The 21,234-nt window shown below is 32.8% G+C and overlaps 2 protein-coding genes across 3 annotated transcripts; one reads left to right on the top strand and one right to left on the bottom strand.

Moving 5' to 3' along the window:
• The first annotated feature begins 220 nt into the window (after window positions 1-220).
• Window positions 221-6,134, top strand: LOC130655505 (golgin subfamily B member 1-like). Of its 2 annotated transcripts, XM_057458271.1 has the most exons (4): window positions 221-348; window positions 1,158-4,098; window positions 5,236-5,542; window positions 5,882-6,134. In XM_057458271.1, exons 2-4 carry the CDS (start codon window positions 1,379-1,381, stop codon window positions 6,110-6,112), a joined length of 3,258 nt encoding a protein of 1,085 aa, XP_057314254.1. In that variant the 5' UTR covers window positions 221-348; window positions 1,158-1,378; the 3' UTR covers window positions 6,113-6,134. The 2 variants fall into 2 exon arrangements, with proteins under 2 accessions (XP_057314254.1, XP_057314255.1); XM_057458272.1 differs by lacking the exon at window positions 221-348 and having other exon boundaries at window positions 1,036-4,098.
• LOC130655506 (histone acetyltransferase KAT6A-like) lies at window positions 6,057-20,517 on the bottom strand. Its single transcript, XM_057458273.1, has 14 exons — window positions 20,250-20,517; window positions 19,418-19,665; window positions 14,811-15,174; window positions 14,446-14,623; window positions 13,554-13,622; window positions 12,932-13,041; window positions 10,005-10,185; window positions 9,654-9,726; window positions 9,446-9,535; window positions 8,775-8,915; window positions 8,546-8,639; window positions 8,305-8,454; window positions 7,815-7,899; window positions 6,057-7,566 (listed from the first exon to the last, which is right to left on the bottom strand). The coding sequence occupies exons 1-14, from the start codon at window positions 20,488-20,490 to the stop codon at window positions 6,684-6,686; spliced, it is 2,907 nt and encodes a 968-aa protein (XP_057314256.1). The 5' UTR covers window positions 20,491-20,517; the 3' UTR covers window positions 6,057-6,683.
• Between the last annotated feature and the right edge of the window lie 717 nt (window positions 20,518-21,234).

Raw genomic sequence — 21,234 nt, forward strand, 5'->3', positions numbered from 1 at the left:
TATATATATATATATATATATATATATATATATATATATATATATATATATATATATATATATATATATAGTAGCGTACTTTTTTTCTCTTTTTACCATTCCAATTTTCCGGTGGTAAGCAAGTTACGCGTTATGTTTATGTCATCGATCACGTTTTTTTTACGGCTGTATCCAATAAGACGGTTAATAGTTTTTTTTATCTTCCCGCCTTGCTCACACTTACCAAAACAATTGGGTTGGTGTGCACGAACAAGTTGTGAAAATTGAACAGATGTATATTATATGTAGCTTGGATATTTCTCAGGATAACTTAGGAATACGTTGGATTTTGTGAGACATTTTCTAAACGTAAGTCTTTTAACCAAAAAAATGGAATTGGAAGTTTGTTTGAAAAATTAAAGATAGCTCATAACTTGTAACTTATCCAGAGAGAAAGTGAGCGTTTATAGAAGTTAGTATTGCTAGCTGTAAATGCTGTAAATGCTGGAAAATTTCAATATTATCTTTATTTTCGTCGGAATAAATTTTATCTAACCCATTTCGTGCAAAACAAGAACAAAAATACCCAAGTTGAAAAGGGGGAAATTTGAAAAACGCAATTATAGTAGCTATCTTATTTGTAAACGTCAAATTTTATAGTTCAAACTGACGTCAAATTTATGACCCAAGTTTGGTCTTTCACTTCACAACACACTTCATCCATACAATGCATATACACGGAATGTAATCTCCATCACAGCAAACTTGAAAAATGGTCTATCAAAGGTACGATCATAGGAAGTTGCCTTTTAAGAAAAATCAACGTTTGAAAGTATTGAACAACAAAAAGAAAAAACAATCAGTTTTTAATGAGCAGCTACCTGAAGATTTAAGACGTAAATCGGTTGACATGCATGGAGGTTATCTAGGCAAAGGAAGAGTAAATGCTACTGATGTAAATGTCTTCACAAAAGAGGAAAAGAGTCCGCAAAAGATTTTAATGAAAAGAAAATACAGCAGACATGGCAAGTACATTTAGGTGCAAAAACTTTCGCGGGCAGATACTCTCGTAAATTTCTCAAATTTTCACATTTCGAAAGATTTACTAAAAGTAGTTCTGAGCTGAGTAGCTGATCATTATTCTTGTCAATATTTGTGTATTGTTCTATGTATATTAGGTACAGTTCATTTATCTGGAGTACTTCCATCAGATGGTCAAAAACATGGCAAAGGTATTATTTCCACAAGCGCTTTTAGCAAGTCTCGTCAGGATGGTTTTGTTAATGAGGAGTATGATCTTCCTAATCAACGCGTTCGGTTTGGTGACCTTGAATTTGAAGATTCGTCATCAGTTGCGATAGAAGATCCAGAAGGAGATTTCACTGCACTTGACAGCATTATGAATCGTTTTGAAGAAAAGCAAAAGCGGCGAGAGCAGGAGAAAATTAGTGAGGAGTTTTCCGAGATTAAAGCGAGAATGTCTGAATTGTTAGAAGATTATGGCGACATAGAAGACACTGATGAATTTGATATCAGAATGCTAACAGATCCTGATGGTTTTGGAAAGAACAGCGAGTCTATGGTACTTCGAGCCATCATCGACGAGAGCCTTGTCGAATTTACATCGGCATGTCAAGATAAAGAAGAAATTTTGTCAAACATCCTGGAATCCTTGGAAATGGAAGATGTTCTTGATAATCTTCAGCTAACGGTAATAGATGACATTGATGATATCTCGTCAGAATTTACTTACGCAATTGAACTGATGAATAACAGAACCCAAAGGTTGCAAAGAATTTTTCATAAACTGCTTAGAATATCAAGAACACAACCACTTTCTCATGAACAGGAAAATCGCGAACAAAAATTACATGAAACAAACCTACAAAAAAAAGTTGTAGGACAATTCAAAAAGTTACATGATATGAAGAGCCAACGCAAGGAGAAGGTTGATACCTGGAAGTATGCAGCATCTGAGATCGTTGATTTATTAAAATCTGTTCGGAAACAAGGTGCGACAGATTTTGGGAGGTTAGAAAAGGAATTTGAGAAGCTTTTAAATGCATTTAAATTGCAAACCCAATGTGTAGATGATTTGCAAAGTAGTGTTGATAAACAAAAAGAAATGCTGCAGCAATCTGAAGCTTTAAAAGAGAACGTGAAAAAAGAAAATCATATTTTACAAGATGAATACGATCGCTGCAGAATGAAATTGAAAACTGTTGAGATGAAATGCAGCAAACTTGAATCGCGCCTAAGAGAAGTACTCGACGAAAATGAAAAGCAAAAGGAAATAATGAAAAGAAGTGAAGAGGAATCACAGCAGAAAAAGAATTTATTAGTCAGTAGCGATTATAAAGAAAGTGAACTTATGGCAAAAATTGAAAAGTTGGAAGAAAAGTTAAAGAAATGCGAGGGCGAATTGAAGCAAGAGAAACGGAGAAACGAAGAATTGTTAACTCAGGAGAAGACAGAGGTTAAGATTGAAAAAGTAAAGGAACCTGAAAAGGATGAGATCGAAATAAAACTGAACAACACAAATACAGAACAGACTGATGTTGATTGCATAAAGTGCAAAAGCTTTCAAAGAGAAATTGTTGTTTCGGTTGAAAGGTATAGGAAATTGGAAATTATTTGTGAATCTTTGAAAGCACAAGTGTCTTCTATATCAGACAAGAAAGAAAAAAATAATACAGAAGTTGTGACAACTGGAAATAATAAGAAAGATGAGCAGGACAGCGAAATTGATAATGTTGACGAAGATGAACCAAATGATACTGTCAATCAAGTGAAGACAGAAGCGAATAACGAGGAATTTGTTAATACACCTTTAGAGGAATCGGTAGATTCCAGCGTTCAGGACGAAACAACGGTAGAGCAAATGTCATCTATTAGTGTTAAACCAGTTTTGAGCAACAAATCAATTCAAGTGGAAATGGCGAAGCAGCCCAATTTTATATGTGAAAAATGTGAATCTGCAGATGCTCCTCAAGGAAAGTGGAATGACAGGAGAGAAGACAGGCCACAACACGAAGACAGGGCATCTTCACCTTTACCTGAAGAAGATTTTGCATTCTTGCATAAAAAAATATTTGCGTTTGTTAAACTTGCCAGCAACTTGAGTAAAGAGAAGAAAAGCGACCCTTTGGATATTCAAGTTACAATGCCATCAACATCAGATGAAGGAACAGAAAGAAGTAATGAAGAGAAAGAAATGTCAAAATTGCTTTCACCTCCAAACGCACACGTACAAGCTCAAAGAAGCAACGAGTTAAAAAAGATGGAAAATGTATTAGCAAATGCAGGAAATGATGAAAGAAGCGATAAAAATGAAACAATTTCAACATTACCACACGCACAAGAATATAGTAAAACTGATAGTTCTGAACTTCAACCTGACGAGGATGGTTTACACAGAAGTTGGACTGAGAGTGGGTTTTTTGACAATCAAAATCTTGCTAATCAGGACAAAAGAGATGCCAATGAAAACGAATCTAAATGGAAATTGATAAAAAGAGACAAGTTAGCGCACGTGATACACTTTTTAAACAGCATTGCACAAACGAAATGTTCGCATTTAAAAGAGAAAGTTACTTTCTTGAATGACAACATACATGGAAAAGAGGAAAAGGTGAAGTCTGAATTAAATGCTTTTGCTGAACACGCAGTAGAAATATTAGGCATAATATCTTTTGTAGTCCAAAGAATGAAGCACAATTCTAAAATTGTAATGGAGGAACCACCGGAAACCATGATGACAAAAGTAAGATCAACATGGCAACCCATTTATTCTCCAATTCATGAAACTAAAAGGAGTAGTATTGAAGACAGGAAGACCTTGCAATTTAAGGAACCAGAAATTCCACCTGCAGAAATGTTCTTCCCAGACATACCTATACCAAGTCTTGTAAAAATAGAAGAACCCTCACCACCTCCGCATCAAGTTAATGCTGTACCGGCATCCAGAACGAAAATGAGCAGTGCCAAGAAGAGGTCTGCATTAGTGGCTGAGAAAAAGCGACAGAAGATACTTGACCGCCACAAAAAGTTAGTCGAACGATTAAGAGCTAGCGGATGTGGTCTAAAACAAATATATACAATCCTTGGAATTAAAAAAAGGTAGGCTTTTTTCCTGAAATCTGATAGACAATGTGGCTCCGGGCTTACTAACCAATTTTACACAAATAATAATGGAAAGTGATGTTGGAATTCTTGTAAAGCAAAAAAGTTATTTAAAGCTTACCTCCTGCGAAAAAATAAGTTGGCTTCATCTGAAAGAGCTTAAAAAGTTGTTTAGAAGTTTTGATAATTATGCTAATAAGATGCTGTTTTAAGGATTTATCCAGGTATGTGGTTACGTAAATATGTTTTCACATTTCCAGTTTGATATTTTGCACATTTTCATGTTTCTTGAAATTATGCACGTTAAATTTTATGATGAATTTGATACTTTTTATATTTTTTTTTAAAAAAGAAAATTTTCCTTTAGTGTTCGTTTTGGCGATAAAATATATTAAATATTAGTAAATCAAAAGTTTGTTTTGAGGAGGAAACAGACACGACACGAGAAGCTGTATTTATTAAAAAAATGTTACTAGCTTTAAGAAGGTAATTAATACCTCTAAAAAGAATTTACAGTCATTGTTGTTGCTTCGACTGGCTTTATGTGCAATAATCTTGTATGTTTATGCAAATTTTCGAAGAACATAGCGAGCTAGTTCAAAATGTTTGAAGTATATTTTATTAAAAAGTTTGAGTTAAAAGCAAGGTATATCGAATAATTCATTCATAATTTCCAATATATGTAGAGAAATTTTCTGTCATTTTCAATTATATTTTGATATCCAATATTATATTTAAGATGATTGTTTTTGCCCTTCAGTGATTTTTCACCACTATTAGCTCGACTTTCGTGTAAGTCACTAAAGGCGAGAACCAAAAGCTGTTTCGTGGCCCTTTAAGCCACTTTTTCAGCTCTACATTATAGTTTAACATTTTCCAACCCAGGTTCCTCTTAAATGTCCCTCAGTATTTTATTTAATTTTGAAGTATCATAATGCATATTTTAAATATGACTCAAAACGAGAGAAGAAAAATATATACTTTCAACCTTTCCTTAATTTTCCTTAAAGTCATTCCTAGTAATTTCGCGTATATAATTTCTCGCAAACATACATTTAAAAATTCACGTCATATCTGATAAACAAGAACTACGGTGCATGTGAAGATGCAAATGAAATTTAAAAACGTTTTTAGACCAAGTGATGAAGAGATGGAAGAAGATAATAGACGATACATGGAGAAGCACACGCCGTCATTCCGACACCAATGGCATGGCAAAGAAACAACTCGTCGAATATCACTGGTAGGTCATGCTTACCAAAAAAGACCATCAATAGCACCTATTCATCATCAACAAACCATGATAAATCACCCGGCGATGTTAAACCCATCACAAACCAACTCGATAATGTTGAATTCTCCGCTGACTAATTCGATGATGGTAAAGTCGCCAAAAACCAACTCGACAATGTTGAATTCGCCACAAACCAATTTTGGACAGGTAATTTACATTTACAACCTTTTGTATGTAGGCATCGAATTTATTTACTATTTTTTACCCTGAAATTCCAGTCTAATGTTCTTATAAAGCATATCTTTTTAAAAGAAAAATCGTGTGAATCAAAGACATTGTATTCAAGGAAGATCTGATAACACAATGTGAATAAACCCCCTATTAACCCCCCGTATTACACACCTATAAAAGAAAATCTGCTCACTTTATTTTTTCAACACTTCCCCAAACAAACCCTTACTATTATTAGGTGTCCAAAGGTAAGATATCAGGGCTGGCTGGGCTAATTAAACTATTGGCCTAAATTTCACACATATTTTCCCTAAGGTTGGTATGAAGCAACATCTTCCAAAAGTTGGCAATCATACGCTCAAACAATATCAACAATTGCGCATCGAATCTTCAAATCGTCACACGAAAGCAGAGCTTCCTACAACTTCAGCAAATAGACGACGCATGACTGTTTTTCCGCCAATCAGCACGAAGAATATGACAGCTCCAATTACAATGAACAATTTTTTAAAGACAAAGCCGTTAACAAGCTACAAGCAAATTTAAACATGAATAAATATAAGCACATACAGGACATCTTTTCTATATACTTTCTTCGATTACCTTACAAAGATACCTTACTCGAGAACGGCTCCGTTAAATAGTTTTTAAAGAACTCAAAAGTAGCAAATAAAAAAGCTTGTGTTTATTTATTTACTCAATTTTCTCTTACAAGTTGGTGAAAATTGCATCAGAATTTCTACAAAAAATGTATTTTAGGTGTTATGGCAAAAAAAAATTTTTTTGAAATAATTTAAGAAAGGAGTTTTTAGCAAAACACACAAATACATCGTTGCATTTAAATTTTTCATATACATCCACTATCGAAAACTAATGAAACTACATTGCAAATATTAATTGAACTAATCTTCTGTTCAGAGGAGCATTCGTATTTCATATAGCTTTCTATGTACAGTATTAAGGTCATTCATTATCTTAATGTTTATTCACAATAGAATTAATTGTAACGCGAGAAAGTGCGAACGCCACTGTCAGCAATCCATAGTTCTGTGTACCTAACTCTGTATTCTGTTTCGTTGCAGTCAGAATCACACGAGTGCACGTGTTTCTATTCGAATTAAGATTGCATCCCTTCAGCCTGTTTTTCGTCAACTGAGGATTTTTCATTCGAAGATTCTGGTTTTTCTTCTTCTTCGGGAATTGTGTCTCTTGGTGTCTTCTCGACTTCAGTTTCGGATGTATTCTTGACTTCAGTCTCACTTGGTTTCTCGACTTCAGTCCCACTTGGTTTCTCGGCTTTACTCTCATTTGGTTTCTCGACTTTAGTCTCACTGGGTTTCTCGATTTCCGTCTCATTTGGTTTCTCAGCTTCACACTCACCTGGTTTCTCGACTTCAGTTTCACTTGATTTGTCCACTTCAGTTTTAATTGGTGTGTCGACGTCAGTTTCTTTCGATTCTTTGACTTCAGTCTCCGCCTTCTCGTCTACGTTGTTGGTTTCCATCGGCTCATCAGGAGTGGTTGGTGCTACTTTGGTGTTTTTAGCTTCTTTCGTTTCTAAATTGTCATTGCCACTAGCACTATCACTTTTCGTTATATCGTTATTGTTTTCAGCAGTAACACCTTTCTTCTCAACTTCGTCTTTTGAGCTTTCAGATTCTTTCGAATCACCCGATTGTTCTTGCTCTTTTTTTAAATCTTCGCCACTCATTTCAACGTCGCTGTATTCTATCTTTTTTACAACTTCATCATTTTGGACACCATTGGGTAATTTTTCTGGTGAAGTATCAGAGCTTTCTGTAGATTTCTTTTTCTCTCCATCTTCAGTGTCGTCTTCGTCCTCGGAAGAAAGATGAGCATCTTTCATGATCTGTGCTGGATTACCGGACTGTACCAAAGGGGTCCAACGTAAAGCCTCTTCGTCAATAGCGATGCGCTTTTGCAGTTTCACCTTTGCCATTTGATCGCCAATAACACGCTCGTTAATAACGATCGTAACTCTGGAAAATAAAAACAGTGTTAATTTATTGAATTATCTACAAAACTATATAAAAAGATCGTTTCTTTTGAAAAAAGCAAACTCTAGCTTTAAAATTCATAAGTTAAAACTACAAACGCAGACAAACTAAATTTAGTCATAAAGTGTGGTGAAATTATTCGAGTTTTAAGGAAGGTAATCAATTTAACGATCATGCTCAAAACCCTCGCTGCCAGTCTATATAAGAGCATGTTCGTAATTCTTACTTACTTTCCATTACGAAGTTGCACGACATTTAACTGTTGAAGCGTGGCTGCAATATCATGTGGATCCATGCCAGTCGCTAAACTAATAGCTAGACAGAACAAAATTAAGATCAGTTAATATTCCCTCCAATTTTCATGCCAAGGCTTAATCTTAACACAATTTCATGTTTTTTACATGCAACTTTAATTTTAATAATAAAAAAGTCGGCAAAATATCTTATTGTCAATTTCGCAAAAATTAGTTTCTGTGAAAGTTATTGGGAAACACACTATTTGCGAAATTCGAGAAAATTTAATCTCCTTTTTGATTTCTTAATTAAAAGCCCTTGAAAAATGTCAATTTCGCAAAAATTAGTTCTCGCGAAAATTAAATGTTGTTTGGCAAAACAACAGAGATAAATACCAAGTACTTAAAAATTCCTAAGAACCCCCTTACTAATGCAAGTTTGTCGTGGCCTGTGACAAATTTGAATGCAATAATGTCATATTCTTACATTTAATAGTTACGGCTTTATCATACATATGGTTATATAAATATTCAGCAATGACGCTCTTCCAATAATTTCTATACGTTATCAAGCCTAGGTCACTAAGTGGCTTTTCAGGAGATCCAGGCTGGCCTTCAATTCTTGATAACAAGTAACCTAAACACAAAAACGTTAACCATTTAAAAATTCATTTGCACTGAGGGTATTAATATTTAGATACGTCAACCATCTTTGCTCGCATACTTACTAAAATCTATCAGAAAGCGACCATATCCTTGTCGTTGATATTGAGGCATCGTCATTATACACGAGACGTTGTATTTCTGTTGACAAGCTTTTTCCTAAGCAACACAAGAGCCAATAGGAAACGTTAAAAAAGGGAAAAGATATGACCGCCACACATTATAATTTGAGCATCATCAACCCGAATGAAAGAAATTCAAATCATAGAAAAAACTATAAAAAATCACAATCACCTTCGAGAAGTATCCAACAAGATGGCTTCCAGTGTTATCATTTTTGGTTAGAACGTAAAATAAAAACGGTTCGACATCATAATACAATGTTTTATGATCCAGAAATAGTTTGGCCAGTAAACAGAGGTTTTGGCAGTATATCTAAAAACAAGGGTATCATTACAATAAATTAACGCGCAACAAAGGAAATCCAAATGGGCAGTGTAAGCAATTAAGTGTGTGAGGTCAGAGAAGATAAAAAACCTTATCTTGATGTACTAGAACTTTCCTTAATAGAAGCGATTAAGGTCTGTTAAAACAACACTTCTGGTATTTTATACAGATTTGGAAATCTTAGCTGCCTGAAAGAAAATCAATTTTAAGTCTGAAAACATCATGCCATATTAAAGGGAACGCAAATAAACGACCAACATGCCCCAGTCTTATGTATATTAAAAAGTATTTACAATTTGACTGTATATGTATATATGTATATATTTTCATAAAAAATTTAATACACGCTTCCCAAATTTTTTTAAAATTTTGGAATTTGGATGTTTTGACTTTGTTTAAAAAAGTTTAAAAAAAGCAGCAGTACATCAAAGAAAACTAATTCGGGAAAGGTGCATTTACTTTTTACATTTGCGATGAATAGTAATTAAGCATTCAGTCTGACGCTAAAAACACTATACCTTGCTCACAGCTCCATCCACTTCAAACATTGATAAATTATCTTTTCTGTATATTTCGTTTGCTGGTGGATGACTCCAATTACATTTAAGCTAAAAAAAAACAAAAAATTAAAATGTGTATTTTGCGCATGCGTAATAAAAGGTTGTTTACGCATCTAAACCAACGACAAGCCGGTTAGCGTCCATAAGATGAAACTGGATAACTCACTAAATGTCTTTTTAAAATCGTCCGCGTTTTCATATACTTGAGACAGAATTCGCATAGGTAAAGCTTCGGAGCACTAAAACAAAAGCATAAAAATGAAATCGATCTGTTTTTTGTTAACAGTTACGGTGGGTCCGCCTTGGAAGTTACCTCCAAAAAAACGCTTTAAATTATTCCCTGTTACTGAATTCATTTAAACATCGTCCTCTAAGACAAGAAAAAGCACAGTAAGCGACAAAAAGATAAATCTCCAAGAGGATAAGTATCACACAAAAGCGTGAATTCAAATTTTCAGATACTGCATCAGTACAGGAATATCAAACACATGTATACGCATAAAAAACGGGGTCTTACCTTGCATATTCTTGAGGGTAAGGAGAAGAATACCACGTTTCGATTTCGTAGCGTCCAAATTCAATTCTGGGTGGAAATCTGACATTGCCTGATGTGTTAGCTGGTTCGTTGTTGGCAGTGAGATAAGAATTCGCCTTCTCGCGTGCGTTACGGAAGAGTTCCTCGTCCTTTTCAGTGACTCCTAAAAAAAATTTTAGCGATAAATTAAATGACATTAAGATTGGCAAAGGAAATTGTTGTCAACAGAGTAGATGCTACATTTTCTTCAAATACCTGTTACCTATTTTACCTGGAAGTTTTTTAATAAACACTACCTTTAATCAGTTTATATCACTCGATATATTGGTGGTTACGTCATTGAGTTACTAAACTTGAAGGAAGTTTATGCGCAATTCCAGAAAAATCATATAATCAAATTTAACTCACAAACTAAAAATTGCAGAAAAAGACACTGATACTTTTGAAAATTGCAGCAAATATTTACGTGATTCTTTTTTAAAACTGTTCACTAGGGCTTATCGATGTAGAGGTTACACACTATATATTTAAAACTATTTATTTTCTCTAAATCCAAAAACAATTTCAGAGCAAGCATTAAGGTAGCTTTTTTCAGGAAAGATATCAGTACGAAAAATAATCAAAAACAATTTAAGGAATGGATTCAGAAAGCGTTTCCAAACAAATTTAAGTTCGTGTAATCAAACTTGCAGTTTCCTTGCCAAATATCGCATATGGACAGTTGTTACTCTGGGTTATTTAATGCGATTGCATTGTTTATTGTTTCACCTGTTGAATATACGTACAACTTAATAAACATTTATAAGTTAAAATAATTTATTAGTTCGACTTTAATATGCAAACCCAAACAAAACCAAAGAAACAAGACCGGCCCAAACTAAACTCTACGGTGTTCATGCAATGCAAATGATGAACAGATGATTGGCTACGTTCTTAACTCAATAATCCTTAAAAGCGAGAGAATACTATCAAATTAAGCTTTTAAAAAGATAATTTACAGACACTTTTGAAACCCAGAACTAGCTGCAAAAATGCTCTAATTAATTTTACGTCATCCACCAGCGGTCGTAACACATTATCCCGCTAATTGTTCCGTAAGCTCGAAAATTTACTTGATGCTCACTATATTCTGAACGTGTTGATATTTAAAATCATTTAAAACATTTTAACAAGAAACTTTTTGTGTCAGAATGGATATTTTTGTTACAATAAGAAATAATTTGCATAACTTACGACTAATAATTCTGATCAGATTTAAAAGCGAAAAATAAAGTAAAAAAATGGTCCTAGTTTTTATCTGTACATTGCTGATAAACAAACTAATCTTTAGAGCTGCACCTCTCGTCAGGTCTCTTATGAAAAACATGTCTACAGGTGATTTCTTTTACTTTCAAGCTTACAGCTAAAACTACTTCTCCTTTCAATGACAGTTTGTCTTATCAAAATATTTGCATTTTCTTGTGTGAATATTTTGTAAAAGATGTAGCATTTTTAAAAAATTAGCTCTAGTAGGCACTTTTCTTTCACTCATGGACTAAATACAGAAGCTCGTTATGCGAACTGTGATAACTCATAGTAACCAAGCTCCAGCACTACTACTTGGAACAAGAATAACAAAATTAGGCATGAATCAGCGCGAAGATAAAGGTAAGGGCTTATGGTTTACCCACCATCAGAATAATTTTCTTGAGAAAACATGCAGCAAGTTTTTGCCTTACCTTGGCTGAACAAACAATGCAAACCGTCTACAAGTTCTTTCTCTAAATTATTTAACTTCTTTCTTATCGACACCAAGTTGTCGGTGGAAGTGTCCGCATGGCTTTCGTTTTCAAGTCGTTTCAACTCTCGATAATAATACTCCCCTTTCGCTTTGATAAAAACCATGTTAAGTTTATAACTATATATATGTATAAGATTTCTTTTATTATTTACTATTTTTTTCTGTATATATTATTTGTATAATTAAAATCTCTGTGTACGTGTTCCACGTAAAAAAACTTCACTTCGTCGCATTACGGAATGTTTTCTGCGTTAACAAATATACGCACACACGTTCTTTCCAGCGCTCACTTCTTTATGAACAACGTAAACACAACAATTTGTTCGCTCTATTCTTTTGATTCAGAAGTCTTTAATTTTGTTAACAAAGTGCAGAAGCGAATGCGTAATTTCAGAAGCAAATATGGTGGCTGAAGCGACGGCGCGTCTTTAAAGAGCGTTGTTCATATGACAATACATATTACGTTTAAATAGATATTTTTAAGTAAATATGAATATTATTTCACAGTATTGTTGTTTAGAAAACGTAATTAATGAAAAATGTAAGACATCGGTTATCTGTGGTCTGCTCCCGTATGCGATTGAAAAGAAACTTTTTTTAAGAGAAAGAAAAGAATGAAATTCTTTGTCATTCTTTTACTTGTTAAAGAGTGAAATTCTTTATCATACTTAACTACACTCTAGCGACTGGCTACACAAAACATATACTTTTCATTGAGGAGCTTTATTTTATAGCTATTATGAGTCAGGTGCTGCAAGTATTTTAAAGTTTCTTCTAATTCAACTCATTAGCGGCTGTTGATAATAGCAAGTAATTACAAAGTAATCAAGAAAGAATGTCAAGTAACAATTAAAAACAAGAAGTAAAATTGCGTAAAAGATATTAGAGGCCTGGAAATGAACGAATGCTTTTTTTTTGCTAGACAGAATTTTTTCGATTTTTTTAAACCTAAACAGGGGCTTCAGAACAGAAGCACTAGACAATGTGTGTTCGTAAAAAATTGAGGATGGAACTTTGACATTATATAAAAGCGTTTAGCAACAACAACAACAAATTACGTAAATAGCTGATTATTTATTATTTATAGTGATTATTATAAGACGCACGTAAAAACACATACAACTCTTACCGGGTAATCGCGGAGGAGGAGTTAATTGTCTATCCTCTTCATCGTCCTCATCCTCATCAGTTGCTCCCCGCTTTTTCTTCTGACCATGTATCAATGGACAAAACTGGGCACTAAAATGACATAACTTGAATTTTACAAAACTAATTTAAATTTCCTAACCTGACAGGATTGTAAGGATTTTTGAAACCAATCAATTTTTCCTGAATTATACCAACTGTATTATTTTATATTTCTTAAAAACCCTTTTAATCTTTACTATAACCATTCGGTCACTAATCATTTTTTAATATCAGAATGTTGATATTGTATTCAATTAATTTTATTAAAGCGATTTTTATCAGCATATAAAACTTATAATGCTTGAAGAACTTCATTTAAGGTTCAGAATATGTTTGTGGTCTTACAATATCAAAAGCATGATTTTATATTATATCCTTCAGAAATGTCAGTAAAGTTAAAAAAAAACTAAAACATTTTTTTTCTAGCAAGGAAAATTACTATTTTTTCACCTGCAACTTTTGAATCATGTTGGAATAGAATTATATCTACAGACCTAAGCCCAACCATTTAGTAAATAAATATCCATCGATTTTCTTATTAACACCAGCAAACAAGAAATTACCTTCTATGTTTTTCAAATTTCCCTACTGAGTTTCCAGAACCATCACAACCAGGAGTTGGACATCCTTTACTAAAATGGAAGAGAAAAGTGATAAAGACAAAATATATAAAACCCCATGCTTGTTGTGGTGCAACGAAAATAAAAACAATTAATCTCAAATTCTCAAATTATCAGTATATACTGAAGAAAGTAGTTTTTAAAGAGAATTGGGATGTTTGAGATAGGATAGAAGACTAACAAAGTCTTTCCTAGAATATGACGGTGTTGATCTTCTTTTAAAATAAATTATCATCCTTTTGAAATGGTTCTTCACATGCTGCTTTAACTCTTTCTTTCAGATCTATTATTTTATCTATCGTCACGTTTCTGATTCTTTTTTGTTTTACTTGACGCAACTAGTCTCATCCCTTTACATGAAACTTTAAATATCGCTGTTGCAATTGTGTTTGACAACAATCCCAATATATATATATAATATATATAAAATTTCAAGAAGTGGTCTAAAAACTATTTCTCTTTTGTGCTGCGCAAACTCTTTTTTTGTTTAATGACCAATACTTTCATTAAATAGACGGTATAGCGATGGGTTCACCTCCCAAATTAGCTAAAATTTTTATGGGTCATCGTATAAGCATTTTCTACTGCAGATATGAGACAATTTCTTTTCTATTAAATTTAAAGAAAAAAAAGCATGTTGGGTTAAGTCATTTTAAAAGGAATCAATATTCTGGGTTTAAATTTTAACTTGTGATGGGAGTTTATAAAAGGGTTTTCATTTTTTAGATTCTTTCACAGATTTTAGATGTGGCCGACCTGTTTTTTTGGATCTGTGCTAAGCAAAACAACAAACATTTAAAATTAGGTGTCACAATTAATACTAAAACAATTCTACCTATTTTCTTCATCCATAGGTCCTCCTGGCCCTTTTCTTTTTTGTGCACCTTTTCTACCCGAACTGGGAGTTTTTACAAAATGCTGTTCAGGAGACTGCAATAACAAGGAAGCAGGTATGGAAGTTCTTCGTCGTTTACCATTTTGTTCAGACACACATGGATCACACACCCAACTACCTATGAAAACGTAAAAAGTTGTTTTAGTCAAAATTCTCTCAATTTTATACCAATTCACTTTTTGGCAACTATGATTGCATTTTTTACAGTTTCTTGATCAAGCTTTGTTTCCTTTTTTGAATACCCATTTGTAAACTTAAACGATAACATAAACATGAAATGAATTGCAAATAAAACTATTTCATACCAATTGGCATGTCATCTAGGGGTGGTTGTAAGCATTCCATATGATATCCTTTATCACATGCATCACAAAACAGCAAATTAGCTGCCTCCCCTTGCTCTTTACAAATATTGCATTTTTTACATTCCATACACTGCCATGGTTCTTCCCTAACACGAGCTGTAAGATCACGAGAATACTGCATACATGTGGGATGGCCGCTGTTTCCACAATCATCGCATGTAAGGAGATCTTCATCCTCGCCATATTTATTTTTATCCCGAGTCCCTTTACAGAATCCACAAATTTCGCGCAAAGCAGCCCTTTCTTCTGCTGTGATATCTTCTTCTTCATCATCCCCATCGTTATTCTCTTTTTTCACCCTTGGCTAGCAATGTAAAGAATTACATTTCATAAAATTACAGACGATCATTAATTAATGTTCCGCAAATTTATACATAATACATAATAATTTATACATAAAGTTAACAATTGCAGAAGGTTTTCTCCCAACATTTTGCATAAGTTTGATCGTCAGAAAAAGTAAAATAGCAGTCCTACAGTTCTATGCTAAATCAATGAACTAAAACCTAAATAATAAGGTTGACTTTGTTATTTAGGTTCAGGATATTAATTATTATTATTGAAATTATTTACTCAGGATAGCCTCTTCAGTTCCTATTGGTACTGCTATCAATGAGGGTCCTGCGAAGGAGGTCCTAGTGCATTTAAAGCTCCCATTTGAAAGTCATGCAAGCACAGCAATCGCTCAACTAGACAACCGCTTAAGATATCAATCCTATTCTCATGCTGAGTGCTAAGCAGAAAGGATAGACTCACACTTTTATAGTCTCTGGCATGACTCAGCCAGGGTTTGAACCCAAGACCTCCTGCACTGGAAGTGAACACTCTACCATAAGGCTACCAGTCCATATATGGTATAGCTCTGAAATTACTTTCTTCTTTTTTAACTTTTCCAGTGGTAAGAGAAATATTGAATATGCCATTTTTTAAATACTACATGTACATTTGAGGACTTCCATGTATTCTAAGAAAGCATTGAGAATTAAAGACAAATGAAAATGTTTTACACACTTTATACAGTCGTGATCTTTTGTTTTTTCTTTATCGTCAACTTTCCTGTGAGGTGCTTTGCATTACCTTCACATTATATGCCAAGATTTTATAACTTATCATTTATATAATGAATTTAAACTCGACTTATGAATCCAAATAATATCTACTCACATAATAAGAAAGGCAAAGAGAATGAAAATATAAGATGCATCTTGTTTAAAGCTAAGATGTAACCTGATATAAGGTATATATCACAAAGATGGAAGTGCCACAAAAGGTGGTAGAAGTGGACGATGTAGGAATGAGGCTGATTCTTCGGAAATTTTTTGTAGTTTAAAGAAAAGGAAAGATTGAGCTTTTAACTAGGCTAAATATACATATTTAAAATACATGAAAAGAAAGAACAAATCTGCAACAGAGAAGTGACTTTAATTTGGAAATTATCTGAAGGTTAGGTGTGTACGGAGACTAGGGGTTCGGGAGCAGAAAGAACGGCAAAAGACATGGTTTTAACACATTGTTCAGTGGTTGTCAGATACAGACTATTTCTTGGTTAGGAAGTCTTACAGGGTGGTAAATATGTCTAGTTTTTCTTGACATTAGAGTTGCCACTTCCAGGCTATTTCAGTTCTTTGTGAAGATAGGCCAATTTTCAAAGTTTTTTTCCCCGGAAAAGTCAAAGTTCCCAGTACCCCAAACTAATTATGAAAAGGTTCATGACAAAAATTATATTCCAACGTCTAGTCATTATAACATGTAAAAGTCAGGAATGCATGGAAATTTGACAATTAGAAAACTAAAAAAATCTGTCAGCTAAGAGAAAAACATTCTGTGGGAAAATAAAAAAAATTAAAGTAATTTAAAGTTTACAATTTTTAAATCCAGCTCCATCTTTTAATTCTGCATACTCGCTGCAGACTACGTGAGGTTAATTTATTTTAAGTCAATCATCTTTGGTGTTACAACTGTAGAGATACTACACCAGTTTACCAGTCGGCCCTTTGTATGTTACTTGGTAACCATCACAATAATAACTTGCTTTTTTCTATACTCTTGTACATTTAGTTAAAGATAAAGTAAATTTGAGTGTATTAATGTGCTTTTTTGCTTGCTTGAGCTGCAAGTTCTTTTGAAGTGAAAAAAAAAACAATCAAAACTATTTAATATCATAACTTTTCATAATTAATGAGAAATTGTTTCCTCAGAAAATTATTTTTTAAAAAAATCAATTTTGGCAAAACACACCACCACAATAATGACTTGTTTTGTTATCCTCTACTCTTGCATCATTTAGTTAAGGATAAAAACAAAATAGTGATATGAGTGTGTTATTGTGCTTTTGTATGCATTACTTGATGAGCTGTCAGCACCTTTTGGCGACCTTTTCTAAAAAACTATTTAATAGTATGACTTTTCATGATAAAATTGTTTTCTCAGAAAATTATTTTTTTAAAATCGTTTTTGGGACAATGTGACCACTTTAAGGTTACGGTACACCTTTATTGTAACTAACTTTTTTTTCTGGTCTTTAAAGTGAAGAAGAGTTAAAAGTGAATGTTTTTAAAACTTATCATCCTCTTAAGTATAACTTTTAAATATAAAATATATTTCCTTTTCGAAAAGCAATTATCATTTGAAAAAAAAAAACAACACCTTAAATCTTCCAGTTCTAAAAATGTATGCTATCCAGTTTTGTTTCTGCAAGTCACAGAAAAATGTTAAATGACTTAGAAAGTTCTATTTCTATCATATTCTTAGTCACGTCTTTGCGAATAATAAAATTTAAAAGGACAACCTTCTGAATATTCATTGCCTCGGAAGTGTGAGAGTATCACCATCATTAGAATATGCTTGAAAGGTGTGTTATTTTAAAAAAACTTTTAAACACTTTTTCGTAGTGTGTTTTTCTCCGTATACCATCTATTACATTTCAAATCTCTTTTACAAAACTACAGAAGATCTACAAGGGAGAGTGCTACTATGCTGGAGCCAACGTGTTTATCTAAAAGCAATTTTTTTTTTATTTTCAAAAAATCAACGATTCTCTATTACGTCTTAAGACAAAAATTTAAGTTAAAAAATGGCTTTTTTAGAAAAAGTAAAATAAAATGAAAACAGGGACTTTGTGGAAAATAATAAAAAAATCGTTTTTACATACATCTATCACGATTCTAAAGAACATTAAATGAGATTTGGAAACGAAGTAGTTTTGTAAACAAAGGCACTTTTTTGAAGGAAGGGTGTGTTTCAAAAATGTCTCTGTACTTTTCACAAGTTAAAAAGTTTCAAATTATTTTTATACCATTTGATAGGTGTTTATAAATGCTTTTTGGTGATGTATGAATGATTAACTATCGCTGAAGAAATCACAATTTAAAAAACCATGTTCAAAATGTATACTGTCACCTTAATTAGTGTAATATTAGTGTAATATCAAAAGAATAATTTTATGTCCACCAAAAAAAGTAAATTACCTTAAACTTTCACCAGTGTCACTTTCCACAGTACTACTTCCTTAGTAATTATTTTTAATTAAAATCAGTTTTGGCCTCTCAACTGTGTATGTTTAAAAAACATTTTTAAAACTTTTTTAAAGTAACATTTTCCTTTCAATAGCATGGAATTCAAGTGTAAACAATAGTTCTAGTAGTTAACATCATAAGTAAATAATTAAAGTTTTAAATATGTTTTACCAAAATAAGTTTGATTTTTAATTACAGCTCAAATGGCATATACCATTTTGGTTTCTTCAAAGATTAATTCTGCAATAGAATCTTTTATAATTACAAAATTGTAATAGTAAAATAGTTTATGCAACGTTTGCAATTTGTTTTATTCAAGCCCAAGTTGTTAAGGCAAAATCTTAAGAATTTGCTAAGCACAATTAGTATTATAGAAAGTTGGACTCATTGGAAAAATTAAAAAATATTGGTTATAATAGAAATCTTTTGTAGATGTTGCTTCTTAGATTATTCAGGATTTTTTAGGCCCAGACTATTTTCCATATTTTTAGCCTTGTAAGTTGCTTAGATTTTGTTCTAAATCTCAGCCTCTCCTAGCAACTTGTTTCTGATAATAATTTGAATTGTTGTTTTAAAGCTGGCAATCAAATAACAACTTTTGAATGCAAATCTCTTGAATTCCACTTAACTTACGAGATTTTACTATGTAGTCATCCTACATTTACAAAGCCCTGTTAGTATTCTACAAAGTAAAAAATAATGTGACTATTGGTTTTTATCAAAGATTAGTCAGAAATGTAATGCTTTTTTACTTTCAGGCTCTTGGATTGATTGTGATAGTTAAAAAAGCCACAGTACAGACCTGTTGGGCGATCTTATAGAAGAGAATATAAAAAGACAATTCAGAGTAGAAGTTAAGCAGTTGTCAGTGTATTAGTGATAGAATGATTATTTTTTGATCAATTAGACTTTTATTATCAATCGTTATTTTATGTCAACGACTTCAACACGGATTCAACACTGTGATCACTAGGAATTGTAAAACTGCACTGTTAAAACCATAATGTAAAAACAGTAAGCAACACAAATTACCCTAGCACGTGGAAAGGATGCCATCTTTATGTACTTTCCTTCTTTCACATATCTTCTTTTGTTGACACCATTTTTTAAAGCAGCTTTGAATTGTGAAGAAAAATCTGCATTCTCTAAATCAAGCTCATCTGATTTTTTGCAACGAATCGCATTTTCAATTTCTTCTATAGTGCTACCTTCTTCTCGACAAGGATTTGCAATGATCTCATCTAAGCATTTCTTAAGTTGCAGATGGTTTATGGGAGGTGCTAAAATAATAGACAAAGTGTATATGGGTGGCTGAAAATAAAAAAGCCTTTAGTTAAATTTATTGCATAAGCTGAAAACAGTTGAAATGGTGCTAAGTTTAACAGGTTTTATAACATCACATGTTTTATAACCTGCAAAAGGCCTTATCTTCTAAAAATTAAGTGCGAAGTTCTAATTTGTTCACATCAACACAAGATATTGTGTGTGACAGCAAGTGAACTATCAGCCTTAAACCTGCAAGTGTCAATAGAAAAAATATTCAAACAATAATTTTTTAAAAAAAATTTGCTATAAAACATATTTTGCTTTGAATGCAAGGTATATCCTAAAAAGATTAATGCAATAACAACAGTCTGTTGAAATAACTCTTTCACAGTTTCTATCATTAACAACATGGACCACTTTATCTGTGGAAAATGTTTTGTTGCATATTTGTAACCATAGGGTAAAAACAATGTCCATCCTATATAGATCATTTGCTTTAATTGGTTACTTTTTTTTTAGCGAGCAAATTTGTTAAAAGTCTTTCTCACAAGTATAATATCTCTAATTAAAGTAACCAACCAGGACTATATTGTATTACCTCTGATTCCAGAAACAGATTTTGCATTGCGATATGAATATTTGCCATTCTTAGCCATACAAGCAACTACATGTCCTTCTGTGACACATCTTTGTAAATGCTCTAGAGATTCTTCCTTCTCCAATCCATAGGATTGTAACAACACTTGAGCTATTCTTTCTTCATTTGGCTGTTGTTTTTGCCCCTTTACCTTTGCAATTGCAGCCAATACCCAAGACACAATCTTTGCATCTTCACCCATTATAACTTAATCTACAGAGAATTTCGTTACTAATACAATGGAATAGGATAAAGGAAGGAACTCCTGCAGAAAAAACTTTTGCAAACCGTTATATTTCTATATATTTCGCAACAACAAAGTTTAATAAGTTTTTTTTACTAAATAGTTGGGCAGGAATGCTTTGTGGTGCAGTGTATGGACATTCTGCATTTAATTATAAAACAAATTCAAAGGATAAATTAAAGAAAACCTAAGAAATAAAATGATGTTGGACTAATATTATAGAGCTTAAAAAGTTGTTAACAAGTTTTCTAAATTTTTTAAAAAGCTCTTTTTTCTTTAAATGTGAAAGATAATGACACTCATTTGCTCTCTGAAACCCCATAACTAGGGATCTGCATGTAGGTTTGCAATCAAATTTTGTGAGTAAATATAAAATCATCTTACTGTGGAAAGTTTATCATTTCTTGAATATGATAGTTTAGTAGGCAACGTTTCGGGAGATCCTTCTCCCATCATTGGGCAAAGTAAAATGATGTATTTATATATAATTGCAGAGGATTGAAATTCATAAAATTTTTATGTCAATCAGAAAGGAGCTGATAATTACAGTTAATTACGATAATTAACATTTTCAGACCTAGATGTAGGTAACTACTTCTTCTGTAGGGCTGGTAACCAAATTTCAGGAAGTTGATAGGAGATGCTGTTTATGTGTTTGCTACGTGCTACGCTGTTGATGGTTTCTTTAATCTTCCTGGCCGT

Source organism: Hydractinia symbiolongicarpus, chromosome 8, assembly GCF_029227915.1.
Source record: "Hydractinia symbiolongicarpus strain clone_291-10 chromosome 8, HSymV2.1, whole genome shotgun sequence".
NCBI lineage: Eukaryota > Metazoa > Cnidaria > Hydrozoa > Anthoathecata > Hydractiniidae > Hydractinia > Hydractinia symbiolongicarpus.

Excerpts from the sequence above, each read along its gene's own strand:
- LOC130655505 (XM_057458271.1), top strand. The coding sequence starts at position 1,379 with ATGAATCGTTTTGAAGAAAAGCAAAAGCGGCGAGAGCAGGAGAAAATT. Across the intron at positions 4,099-5,235 it reads ATCCTTGGAATTAAAAAAAG|ACCAAGTGATGAAGAGATGG; the intron begins GTAGGCTTTTTT and ends AAACGTTTTTAG. Across the intron at positions 5,543-5,881 it reads CACAAACCAATTTTGGACAG|GTTGGTATGAAGCAACATCT; the intron begins GTAATTTACATT and ends ATTTTCCCTAAG.
- LOC130655506 (XM_057458273.1), bottom strand. The coding sequence starts at position 20,490 with ATGGGTGAAGATGCAAAGATTGTGTCTTGGGTATTGGCTGCAATTGCA. Across the intron at positions 19,666-20,249 it reads ATCTGTTTCTGGAATCAGAG|CACCTCCCATAAACCATCTG; the intron begins GTAATACAATAT and ends CTATTATTTTAG. Across the intron at positions 9,536-9,653 it reads CGATTTTAAAAAGACATTTA|CTTAAATGTAATTGGAGTCA; the intron begins GTGAGTTATCCA and ends GTTTTTTTTTAG.